General features: G+C 36.1%; 1 protein-coding gene across 1 annotated transcript in view; it reads left to right on the top strand.

Annotated features, from left to right (window-relative positions):
* Window positions 1–13,913, top strand: part of LOC145774027 (succinate dehydrogenase [ubiquinone] flavoprotein subunit, mitochondrial-like) — a 134,603-nt gene that overhangs the window by 27,408 nt on the left and 93,282 nt on the right. Inside the window, exons 2-3 of the mRNA XM_082585160.1 lie at window positions 2,610–2,873; window positions 4,856–4,911. Coding sequence (XP_082441286.1) covers window positions 2,610–2,873; window positions 4,856–4,911 — 320 coding nt within the window. The remainder of the gene's footprint in view (window positions 1–2,609; window positions 2,874–4,855; window positions 4,912–13,913) is intronic.

Genomic DNA, 13,913 nt, shown 5'->3' with positions numbered 1-13,913 from the left:
TAAAACTTGTTTTTCCTAAATATTTATTTATTTGACAATAATAGCCTATTATATGTTTAATTGTTTATTACTCAAAAATTGTCTACCATTTGTTAAATGCAGTTATTTGAAGTTGTAACGTTAATTATTGATGACCCTGTAATCTGTACATATATTTAACTCCAATTAGGATTGCCATTGGCAGCCCTCGAAATTAGCTTCCATCTACGACGGCAAAAACATTGCCGTTGCCAAATCAACAAACCTTGGATTGCGGCGGCAATTGCCGTATGCTTTAATCAAACGAAATTGTATGCGCTTCTTCATCGTGTGTCACACGGCGGTAGCCCAGAGCATCAGGCAAGCTATTTTATGCGCTGACAATGCTCTTGTGAACTGTAAAAAGTTTGCAACCTTACAAATACTGGCTTAATTGTTACGTAAAAGTTATTCTTTCATCAAATGCTTGTTTTTTTTACCGGTGTCGTTGCGAATATAAAAAGTGGTACAAAATTGGATAAATGGTTCTTTGGCAGTAAAGAAAAGTAATGCTTCCCATCACATGGCATCGCGCGTTCATTAACGGGCAGTTTTGCATCCTCAAGTATTCCAGTGACGACGCGACAACCTCATCCTCCGATACAGCATCCGATGATTCCGATTCTGACTAGTTCTTTATCCAACAGCAGACTTTGTGTTGCTCGCAGTATCCTAATTGTGCCGAAATTATGTGAGTGTAGGTTGTAAATCAAGGCAATCTTCTCGCAGGGAGCTATTGATTTGTTACCGGTACCTGATTGAGCATTAACGTTATTTCATGATAATTCAACGTCGCTAGATGTCGAATTAATGTCAAACAAACGTAAATTTCTTATTGGGCATTGTTGTTACGCGATATAACCCAAATTAAATTGATTTGTGCTGACTCGAACGTTGATTCAACCCAAAATTAACTTACTTTTTCCCCCCCAATGACTTATTTAACGTCAATCACCGTAACAGCGTGCGTATCTTGTTGCTCGCTTTATCGCTACTTTTGGCATTATTACATCACAACAAATCAAACAGTGCGGTCGTGATAGACTATTTGATTATTTTTTTCTCTTCTCGTTTTACATGTTTTGGTACAATTTTTTCGTAATAAACGTTCACAGCAATTGCCGAGGCAATTTCAACTTTTGCCGTTTGGCCTCGTCAACGGTTTTGCGAAGTAAAAATATGCTAATTTCGAAGACTGTGTGAGTGTTCACAGCAAGTAAAATACAGTAGTCCGAGGTGAGGTCTTGGTGCGATGTTTCTGCTGATTAAACTCCCGCTGCGAGTAAATCAAACAGGAAGAAATTTTGTCCGAATTAAATGCTCATTTTGCGACAGCATTTTTATTGCCGTAGCATAATGGCCATTATGACGTTTGCGGCGGCATTTACCACGGCAATTGCCGTGTGCCGCCGCTAATTTCGAGGACTGCATTGGTACCACTTTACTGGGAGCTGTAGCTTGAAAATGCATTCTGCAAAGCCTGGTAATTGTTGCTTATCCAGAATGCAAAGAGCTACTAATTGCCTACTTCTAAGTGTCAAAGACTTTGAAGCAGTTATTCTTAACCTTTCAGTTTCAACACAGGCGGACCTGTAAAAATGTAAATATCCTTTAGCAGACGGGTAACTAAAGAGGACAGGATTATTTTAGGAGAGGTGCGATGGAAATTTACATAAAACGTAATTATGCAAAGCTATGCTCACATTAAAAAAAAAAAAAATGCTCACATTCAGTGTAGCTTACTCAAATATTTAAAGTGTTGAGATCAACTTTGTTTTAAATTGCTTACAGTATGAAATACTTTTGAGATTGAAATTTAAAGTGCTGGTTTGTACGCATTAGCAGATCCAAACAAATTGTTGGGGCACAAAGATTTAAATGATATGAAAATTTTTAGCGAAGTAAACAATGCGAATTTTAAAATCCAAATTTTTACCTTGTTTAAAATCTAGATTTAAGTTAGAGCCACATAATTTTTGGTAGCACATCTTTGATGAATGTTTGCTTAGTCTTGTATAGTCTTTCAGGGAAATTTCTAATATCTGTCTACTGTCTAGTGTCTACTGTCTAGCGTGCTGCACTTAGTGATGGTTAAAAACTTATTTTTAATCATTGTTTGTTTTAAGTTTTTTGTCGTTTTATTTGTTTTTCGGTTTTTATATATACTATTTCCAATCGTTTCATACACTTTTTTAAGTAGGCTAACAACTGTTTTCATTTATCATAACAAGGAACTGCAAAAGAAAGTGGTGAGTTATAGTTGCTGTATAACTTACGGTACTATAATTAGTTTGCTGCAGTTTTGACTACGGTAAGTTCTGTAAGTCAGAAGTGTGGTCGCATGCTTAGACAATGTCCAGTACAATTGCACCCGGTCCACTGAAAATTACTGATTAGGCCTATCTTCAAATATTGTAGGCCAACTACCATTACCAAGATGGATACTTTTTCTATGTGAATCTTCTCTGTATGAATATTTTCCATTTGGGATGTTTTCCGTGTGGAATTTTTCTTTCTGATATTTTTCTGATTACCTTTAAAAACACCTAATGGTACATCTTTATAATGATTCAACATTTACTTTTGCACAGAAAATATCCCTTGCTGCATCAAGACCTGTTGCATTATACACCCGCTGTGTTCATATTTCATCAAATAAACATGAACATGGACAAACAGCAAAAAAGCAACAATTCTCCAGTGATTACACAGTGATTGACCATACGTATGATGCAGTAGTTGTGGGTGCTGGAGGTGCAGGTTTGAGAGCAGCATTTGGACTTTCTGAAGCTGGCTTCAAAACCGCTTGTGTAACCAAGTTATTTCCCACAAGGTCCCATACTGTTGCTGCACAGGTTCGTGGCATCTTTGAAACTTTGATATCTATATAGCCAGTTCATCAAATTTGCATAATTTTTTGTTTCAACTGCTGCATGTCTTTATAAACCAGCAACATTAGTTTCAATTCCTTCTTACTTAGGAATTTAATTGTAATTATAGGGTAATTCCATTTATAATCAAACACCCCTTGTAACCACTAGTCACAGATTTTGCTTATTTTAACATAATTTATACATACTAAAAAATGATGAAAATAGCAAAAATTTTTTTTGAATTATCTTCATTGGGGGCCGAGATAGAGCACTTTGAATTTTCGGCCACTAGTAGGATTTTGGGAGCTGAGCACAGCCATTTTTTCATTTTGCGCCTTCATTTTTTGGCAATAAATCTTTACCTTGAACGATTTTCATAATGAAAACATGCATTTTACCAATTTAAAACCCAAGGAATTCATTTTTGTAGTTTAAATTATGCTAAGATGAACATTTCAAATGGTAATTTAGGTTTAAAGTTTTTCTTATTTTATTTTTGATACGCTAACTTTGGGGGAATATTTCGGAGCGTTGGGAAAAAGGTACAAAAAAAATTTTTTTTTCTTTGAACAAAGCAATTGAAGTATAATACTTTTACCAAATTTGGTTGATGTAAGTTTTGCATAAACCAAAATAATCAACTTAGAAAACACCAGTAATTTAACTAAAATTGTTATGAAGAAATGGCTATAAAGTTAAAACATAGGACTTAGAGCACATCAAATGCTCTCTGAACATGTTTTGCAAGTGTATTTGAGGACAGTGTATCCCTATTGTCTTAGTTCTGCTCTATTTTATTCCTTTGTCTTAAACTACAACAGTAATTTTGAGTCATATTAGTAGCAATACATAGTAAGATAGAAGATAGTGTTCTGGTGTTGTGTACACACACAGACTGAGTGTGTACCACTATGTGAGACGTTAATACACCATTTAGGGCACAAGTGTCACAAAATTTTGATCAGACTAGCTGTGTGATATCAGTTGAATAATAAAACATTGGTAATTTGACACATCAAAAATTCATAAAGAAACGCACGATAATATGGCGGAACCCTACAAATATTGTGACAAAGCATCAGTTATGTTTCAATAATTCATTTTTTTGATCATATGGGTTGATATTTTCTAAGTTGAGTATTTTGAATGACAAAATAATGCGCATTGTGTAATTTGAAAGTTTGCTCAAATTCTATAATTTATTTCAAAACTATTGTCAATTAAAGTGAGTTTCTCGCGTACCACATGGAAGACTTCCGCATACCACTAGTGGTAGGCTATGCGTACCACTAGTGGTAGGCTACGCATACCACAGTTTGGGAATCACTGCTCTAGATGCTGCGTAGGCGCATCAGCAGTTTACAGAACACATTGTGACTGACAGTCATTACATTTTACGACATGAAGTCACACAAAATCAGAACTTTGCAGTGGTTGCCGAATGATTCTGCTGCCTATCCCTTATACCGAAAAATGTTTCAACAGAATGCACCATTCGCATCGGCATGGCGACTGACAAGTTTCGATAACAGTTAGGGAGCGTTCATAACTGACATCAACCACTTTTGGCCATTCGTTTTTCGTCTTTTCTAAGGGGTTTCTCTTAAGCTGCACGATACACTGTGACGCCACAAAGCAAGTAGATAAATTATATAGGTCACCACCGTTCTGAACAGCTAAACTTTCGCTACCATCGCCCTCTTGGTCCGTTGCCCACATGGTCTCGCCCAAGTGGGTTTCACCAATATGTCGTGTACTGGAAAATCATTAAGTTAAGGTTGAGTATATATTTTTTATTTTGAATTAGCTGTTTTTAAATTGATATCATATACAAATTTTAATCAATTTTATGTTGTGGCTACTAATTTTTTTTAATCACTTCTCAATGTTATATTTCTGTGTATGACTTCTGTAAAAGCAAGGTTATGTATTTCTTTGGAAAATGACATTGTATGTGTCTTTAGGGAGGAATCAATGCAGCCTTGGGTAACATGGAAGAAGATGAATGGAAATGGCATATGTATGAACATTTTGAATTAGTGTTTATTTATCTCTCTATCTTTGGTCGCCAACAAATGTCTATTTTGTTTAATGGCATTTGGGTCATTCCAGCCCAACTCAACCAGTGCTTCCATGGGTACCGTCTCAGATTTTGCTCAAAATTGCACCAAATGTACCCCTATGGGAGCAATGAAAAATCCCCAAGTTTCAGATGAAAATTCCAAGCAGCTTAGATTTTACGGCCATTTAAACTTTAAAGGCCTCCGCCTCATCCCTTTTTCGTAACAGTGGACCGCTGCGTTCATTTTCAGTGGTTTTTGAAGGCACATATCTTCATTTCTATGCATGCAATATGCCTGAAAATTGGTATTATGGGTATTTCTGGGCTGCTCTTTCAGAATCTGCTGTCATAATTGGACTAGGATGTGTTGATAAAAAGTTACAGGCATCTCAAAACTGGATTTTTGTTGGTCAAAATGTAAATTTTTCTTAGTCCAGTTATGACAGCAGATTCTGAAAGAGCAGCCCAGAAATACCCATAATACCAATTTTCAGGCATATTGCATGCACAGAAATGAAGATATGTACCTTCAAAAACCATTGAAAATGAACGCGGCGGTCCACTGTTACAAAAAAGGGATGAGGCCCTTAAAGTTTAAGCGGCCGTAAAATCTAAGCTGCTTGGAATTTTCATCTGAAACTTGGGAATTTTTCATTGCTCCCATAGAGGTACATTTGGTGCAATTTTGAGCAAAATCTGAGACGGTGCCCATGGAACTTTTATTAATGTTGGTTGAGTTGGGCTGGAATGACCCATTTCTCTTTATTTTTCATTATATGCATAAACTAATGCATAATGAGTATCAAATATAGTAACTATATAGTAGTAACTATATTTGATGTAATTTGCTTTGCTTGGCTTTTTGCTTGGCATTGAGCACTTTTTGTAGTATTAATAGCAGGGTTGTCAGTATTTTACCCAACCCAAAAAAACCCGGGTGTTTTTTTTTTTTAAAAAACTCACTTAAAAAACCAAAAAAAACCCATAAAAACCCAGAGCATCATATTTGTCCAATTTTTATTAGAAAATTGAAAAAATGAACCAAAGTACTATAAGGTGCCATACTAAAAACAAACTTCAACTTAGGACTTAATGAAATTTTCCGCAAACAAACAAAAACTCCTAGAATCATTACCAGAAATTTTAAAATGTTAGCGTAAACTCTGATCAACCCTAACCTTTTAAAATGTTTGCGGAAACTCCGATCAACCTTTACCCTAAACTTTTTAAAATGTTTGCAGAAACTGCGATCAGCAACTTCGGCAAACTGTTAGGATCATTACAGGAAATTTTAAAATGTTTGCGGAAACTGCGGATAAACGAAAACTGCGGAAAAACGGAAACTGCGATCAGCGACTTCGGCTTTGTTTTATTTTTTCTTTCAATCTTTTCAGTTTATTTGTTTGCGGAAACACTTTTTAAATGTTTATTTTTTCTCTCGATCTTTTCAGTTTGTTTGTTTGCGGAAACACTTTTAAAATGTTTGCGGAAACTCCAATCAACCCTAACCCTTTTAAAATGTTTGCGGAAACTGCGATCAGCGACTTTGGCAAACTCTTAGGATCATTACCGGAAATTTTAAAATGTTTGCGGAAAAACGGAAATTGCGATCAGCGATGTTCTATTTTTTCTCTCAATCTTTTCAGTTTGGGTACCTTTTAAAATGTTTGCGGAAACTGCAATCAGCGACTTTGGCTTTTTTTAATTTTTTCTCTTGATCTTTTCAAGGTACGAACTGACGGTACGAATTGTTCATGGTACGAATTGTTCATGGTACGAATTAGGTTGCACCCGTAGTATTTGAGGTGAAATAAACATGAATCTGCCTTTTTTGCATCTTTTTTAAATAAAACCCAAAAAAACCCGGGTTTTTTTAAAAAAGAAACCCGGGTTAATCTAATCAAAAAATAAAGAGCTCAAAATGTAGATACCAAACTCATGTTCAGCAAACAAACGTTTCGAAAACTATATTGTCTTCATCTTCAGTGTTATAAATGTAAGCAATCCCTGATGCCGCTTAGGTTTAAATAAATTGCGGCTGACATCACAAAGACTCATCAACAAGCTATTATGAGAGCAAAAAACGTAATAGAAGTCAGGTTTTTTCATGAAATGATGCGTAATAGAAGTCAGTAGCCTATTTTACGATAAAACTTTACAACAACAAAAAAAAAATTACAATTTACTGGATCAACGAGATGGGTTTGACAAGTCAGAATAAGTGCTATACGGTATATCAGTTCAACAATTAAATAAATATAATGGTGCAGATGCCAAGTCCAAGTTTAATTGCGGAGATTTTTCTTTGATAAATAACGTTTCCAGAATTTTCAATTTCCTTGAGTCCTCTCCTCTCCCTAGTATTTCAACTTCTTCAAAATTAATGTTGTGGTCTGAATTGGTGCACAAATGGTTTGCAACCTCAGATTCATTTGAATTTTGATGATCCGGTTTGTGTTCTAAAATTCTTGTGTAAAGATTCCTATTTGTTTCTCCAATGTAATTTGCTCCACACGAACAAGGCAGTTGGTACACTACATTGGAGCTTGATAATTTGGATTGGCGGTCTTTAAAATTAAAACGTTTTGAAAGATGTGTGGTTTTGTGGACGAAACGAATAGATAGTTTTCCTTTGGTTAGTTGAAATGCTAAATATTGAAGTTCTTTGCGTATTTGGTATGACATGTCACCGAGAAACGGCAGAGCTAAAGATTAAAAATCGAGTTTGATCTTTAGATAATTTTTGACTAGGTGAAGTGCTGTGTGCTTTGTTCAAAAGAGTTGCAATACATTTATTTACGAATTTTCTGGGGTAGCCATTATGTCCAAGCATCTTTTTAATGATTTCGAATTCTTGGTGTATGGAAGAATATGAATTGCAGATGCGGTAAGCTCGGAAAAGAAGAGAATTAACAAGATTACGTTTGTAGTGAAAAGGAACAAAGCTTGACCAAAGGGAATAATGTCCAGTGTGTGTAGGTTTTCGATACACATTGGTGTTGATGTTACCTTCATCCGTTCTACTAACTAGAACGTCTAAGAAAGGTAGACACTTGTCAACTTCTGCTTGATTTGTAAAAGATATTTCTTTTTTTATGGAGTTAATTAATGTGAAAAACTTTGACGAAGAAGAGGAAGTTGGAAAAATTAAGAAGATATCATCCACATAGCGGCAAATTAAGGTTGGTTTTTCCAACCCGGGTTTTTCTCAACCCTGATTAATAGTATATATTTATTGTTTAATGAGTATTAAAAATAACTACTTTTATGACATTCCATCAAATGCAGTTATTCACCCTTTTTCGGATCACCAATAATAATACGTCATCATCAGAAAAGACGTTAGAAAGACCAGTTGGTCATCTAGTCAGCTGCCACCTCATTATAAATGATGAAAATAACATACACAATTACACATTAGGGTGGCTCTTATTTGGCAAAAAATGATTTTTTTTTTAAATTTTGCTGAGGACACCCTTTTGAAAGGTTGTCAGAAAAAATAACTCCTGCAAAATTTTTTTGAATTTGAAATTGATTAAAGGGTGGCCCTCTCCCCCTCAAGTTCTGCGCCCTCCACCAAAATACCAAATCTGCATATCTCAAAAACTGCTTGAGCTAGAAATACGGTTTTTGTGTCAAAAGATGCAGACAACATATTTCCTATCTGCTTTCAGAACAATGATTGTGCCTATCTTGAGTAAAAAAGCAGTTATTTAGAAAAAACCTGTTTTAGGTATTCTAGCACAAAACAGCGCTGAACAAGTGTTGTGGCCCAAGCTGTTCAATAAACAATGTTCATAAACTAACCCGTAAAACTGGTAAAGCAATAAACGAAATAAGTTTTCCAAATTTTTTTGCATTCATACATAGCTAAAATGTCCATTTTTTGTCATATTTCAATAGACTACCGGTACTGAAACAAATGTTCGAAAAATATGCCTGTGTATATTTCCATTGTTAAAAATCTATTTCGAACAAGCCTTCACAAATAAAGTATTAATCTAATTGGACCATAGATAAGCAAAACAAAGTAACCTTAATGGGTTTAACATAATGTATTACACACAAAAAAACATAATAATTCAAACGTTTTCGACACGTACGTGTGTCCTCATCAGGAATTAAATCTGCAATGTACATAAAATGAAAAATCGTAAGATAAATTTAACTTTGCACTATAACTGTAACGACACTTTGGACTGAAAAGCACAAACTGAACAAATGATACAAGAATGATTACAAGTAAATTATGCGGTGGGAAACAGATCACATGAGGTGTAAACTACAGGCATGTGACAAACATTTAGAACACACAGAAAAGGAACAAGAGCCACAAGCAAATAACTGCCGGCAGCTATTCGGTCCAGAGTGTCGTTACAGTCCAGAGTGTCATTAACTGTTATAGTGTAAAGTCAAATTTATCTTGCGATTTTTTATTTTATATACATTGCAATTTAATTTCTGGTCTTAGGTGTCGAAAGCATTTGAGTTATTATGTTATATGTTTTGTTTTGTGTCTACTGTAATACATTATGTTAAACCCGCTAAGGTTACTTTGTTTTGCTTGTGTATGGTTCAAAAAAGCAAACGCTCTACCAAAACTTTATTAATCTAATTCGAATGGACAAATTTGCAACTTTTTTTATCATACAATGGATGTTTAGCCCAAACATACAATGCATGCGCTCAAAATTGACCGCAGCAGTCTAGGTAATAAAATTTTGCGCTCTTTCTGATGTTCAAGTTGTCAATTTTAAGTTTAAAATGATTTTTGCTATTAGTGGACCCACATGTTAGTCTGCCATCGCGATTGTCTTGAATCATTTTGCATACCATTTAGTTTGGCTGTAAATGTAATTGTTTAGTGTTGACTGAATGACCTGGTACACCCATGGCGCAAACCCTTGCATGCATAATATGTAGGATTTGGCTTGATACAACTTAGTGAATGTCATTTGTTCAGTATTAAATTTGTTGGAAAATCAAGTAACAATAGCACCACAAAACAAATAAAGAGAATGAAAAAGTGCCCAACAGGTTTTGTTACTTGTCTGAGCCATAAGCATTGGTGGCATTTTTTTTCACACACTCCTGATATATCATACAATCAATAATTAACGTTACAACTTCAAACAACTGTATAGTGTATATAACATCAATATTTAGCGTTACAATGATAATAAAGTGAATATTTCTCAATTTTATATTTTTAGGCCTAAATTTTATAGGCGATGAACAAAAATTTGAATAAAAGCTCTTCAAATCGGGCAAGCCAAGGAGTGATATTTATATTTTACAAGGATTTAAAAATTAACAGAAATTGGGTCTAGAGAACTCTCAAAAGGCACAAAGAAACTGGAAATGTCAAAAATCGACCTGGCCAAGGTCGCCCTTGAAATGCCAGAACTTCAAAATTGGTAAAAACGTTTCTATAAAACAATTTGAGATTATGTCCAGAGGCAGGTCTGAGTATCAAACTAAAATCTTAGAAGCCCTGTACATAAAACGTAACAATCCACCTTTGAACAGACAATAATTGTATTCTTGTGGCTCATCTTTTTTGCTCTCTGTATTTTAAAATTAGCTTTTTCGCACTTTGCCTTTCTACCACATGTGATCTGTTCAACACTATAAGCACAAGGCTGAGCACTCACTAGTACAGCGAGCAGTTGCGATTCACTAACCATAACGGTGTAACTTCCACGCTAGCCATTCAGACCATCCAATCAACAATATGTTTCTCGGCAGCCGATTTGTAGCAAGAATTGACAGCGATAGACACCGTGTTTCACCCATGAGGCTGGGCTCGTCAGTATCGCACCACTAATTCTGCCACAAAGGTATTATATCGTTGAGTTTGAGCTAGTCAGAAGTACTGTGCGGTTTTTGTTTTTTTCCTGTTTATAGTTATAATAACCATTGTATTTTATTCAGATGTAGTAAAAATTGTATATATGTTATTCCTGAAGAGGACATTGTGTGATGTCGAAAATGTTCGATATTTAATTGTTGCGTAGTTTTGTGTTTTTTGTAAATATAATAATCTTTAAAGTGCAACTGCACGATCGCATTAACATTGGCTAGAATCCATTGCCAAGACATCCGGTACCTGTTGAAAAACTCACTTCCTTACAATTGAGGCTCACAGCCGAGAAACTGACCCTTTTCCCACGCTCTCTAGCGCTTCTCTCTCACACTACCTGGAAGTGGCAAACTCGTTAACGCCACCTAGTGATATGGCATCAGTTGGAGTCGAGCTTAGTGGAGACCAAACTAGCCGAGATAGGCTTGGTTGCTAGTGAATGCGCAAATTTATAAGGCATCCATTCCTTAATGAAGACGCATCTTTCAGCCAGCATTATACAAATTTAGTTGTTCATGCCTGTGTGCCAGGAGTGGTTTGCGAAGCCCATCGCCGAAGGCTAGTTTTGTAGATTACAACAGGCAAACTTGGTTATATCGAAAACATTTTGTATTGTATTACTATTGTAGGACATATTACAGTCGACTATCATGCGATAACGCTTTAGCATTCATTGGGACTCTCTTCGGCAGTGTTGGCATCTAGGTTTTTTAAAAATAATCTAGATGAAGCTAAAAAAAGACCAGAATAAACGAAATTGAAGCAGAAATAAACTAAAAAATAAACCAACATACAATACTGATGATAAATCGCATTACGACACACAAATCGAAAACAAACCAGACCAAAAAACACACCAAATCGAAAAAAAAATAAACCAAACGGTTGCAACTAAACCAGATTAGGTTTTAAAAAGACTAAAATGGTAACACTGGTCTTCGGAACCCAGCATAATCTCCATCGTCGCTGGGGTACTTTCTGCGGATGAAAGAGACAATGCAGGATGGCAGCACGACTCTGTTCGACTTGCCCAGAACTACTCCATCCAACAGCCACTCCAGCACGTGCCTATAAGCGACCAGCCTGAATTGCCTGGGAGATATAACAGCTTTGTTTAATAATAAATGGAACAATTACGCAACCAGCTCTTGAAAGGTTGTTGAACTGTAAACAAGCTCAAGTAAACTCACTCATTTGACAACTTACCATCGCGTCCTCTGGGCTTGCCATCTTTTTCCCAATTCTTCCTATCAACCCTGAAGAAGGTTTGTAGGACTGCTGGATTGACCATTGCATGGGATTCGTCTAACACAGTGATGCAAGAGGTGCTCTCCGCCATACGTGGTTCAATTGTCACATAACATTGGTTAAGACGTAGCCTACCGTACTACCTCGCGTGGGCCTATGACAGCTTTGGTCTGTCCCTTAACCAACAATTTCAATGGATAAGTCAACAGACCTGGCTTATTTTTTTCAAACTTGAGATTGCAAAGAGCCTATAACTACCTGCTTTCACATAACAAGCACATGCAACAAGATCGAAGCAGCGAAAAAAAACCTCCTTCCTCTTGAACAGTGGTCGGCAACTTGCGGCTCTTTAGCTCCTCTGAAGCGGCTCCCTCTAAATTTGACTTGATTTGGTATAGCCTATGGGTTCGACTGTGATAATGAAAAAAAACAACGTTGTTTACTAGTTGTGCAAGATGATGCAGCAATGAGCCAACTCTGATCGAGTGATACTCTGTCAGGAAATAATATACTTTTTTTACAATTTTTGTTATTCAAGTTTTGACTTTATCAGGTCAGTTTACAGCTTTTGGCGTGAACACTAAACAGCATACCCTTTTTTATTACCTTTCGTGGCTCTCAGCTGGTCATTTCTGCCAAAATATGTAACAGAATTGCTCTTTTGTTAAAAAAGGTTGCCGACCACTGCTCTAGAATAAACACAACTAAAGAACTTGCAAAAGCAATTGTCGCTTCTGTCTGACTCCAACTGACGTCATAATCCGCGTGTTGCGCAATGCAATCCGCCATTACAGGAACGTGGCCAAAAATGCAAGTGCGTGGAAAACCATAGTTTTGATAATTTTTATTGAGATAAATATAGCCTTAAAAAGTAAGGGCGAGGTCGGTATTTATAGATTGAAACATGCTCTTTCAGATAAAGTGCGGTCAAAGTCATCGTGCAGTTGCACTTTAATATGTTAAACTTGATAACCATGCTCGGCTACGTATGCCTATGGTTCAACAAGACAAACTCTCTACCGAAGCTGTATCATATGAGATCAGCTACAAAAAGAAATTTTTTGATGTGATGAACGACCGTGACTGCGTTTGTTTGTACCACATCCAAGATATGATGTAGATTTTTACAGCACTATACAAATCGTTTTAATGTGACAGTTTTATCTATTTTGCATATGTTTAGCTTAAATCTGCAAATTCAATTCTGTTAGAAAGACACATGACTAAAAAAATCAGCTTTTTACTGGTGCCTTACCAGTGATGAGCACAATGCTCCAAATTGTGCTTTTTCAAATATATTTCATTTATTTAGTGTTTGTATTATGCAGTCAATAATGACCGAAAAGGATGCAATCACAATAGTAGTTTTAGAAAAGCATTCTTAGGGTATAAAATATAAATGCCTCCCATTGCAAACATTATTTTATTTATGAGTGCTTAATTGCAACAACTTGAATCGGAGAAAATATCAATTAAAAATAAAAGAAAAGTTTTCATACCTCAAAAATGTGATGTGATGAGCAAAAACTAACACCAGATTCGGGTTCAGCGCCCCCAAATTACCTTAGATCCATTAAAAAACTTCATCCAAGAAAGATTGTATTGACCAGTGAACATTACTTCCGGCATGGTGTTAAACTTTTGACCACAACCGTGTCTGTGAAATGAAGTCACAAACTGTATCCAGACTTGTTGTAACAGGTTTGACTTCTGTCGTCCCGATAGCTCAGTTGGTTAGCGCGTTACTTCTGGAACGAAAAAGCTTCAAGATCAAGCGGCGCTGGTTTGACTCTCGGGGGTGTGCACTTGAGCAGCGCATGTTAATGACTGCTCTCCACTCAGCGGCATC

Source organism: Aplidium turbinatum, chromosome 7 (assembly GCF_918807975.1).
Source record: "Aplidium turbinatum chromosome 7, kaAplTurb1.1, whole genome shotgun sequence".
Taxonomy (NCBI): Eukaryota; Metazoa; Chordata; class Ascidiacea; order Aplousobranchia; family Polyclinidae; genus Aplidium; species Aplidium turbinatum.
Note: the sequence above shows the minus strand (reverse complement) of the source record. Positions and strands in the feature narration are given on the sequence as shown.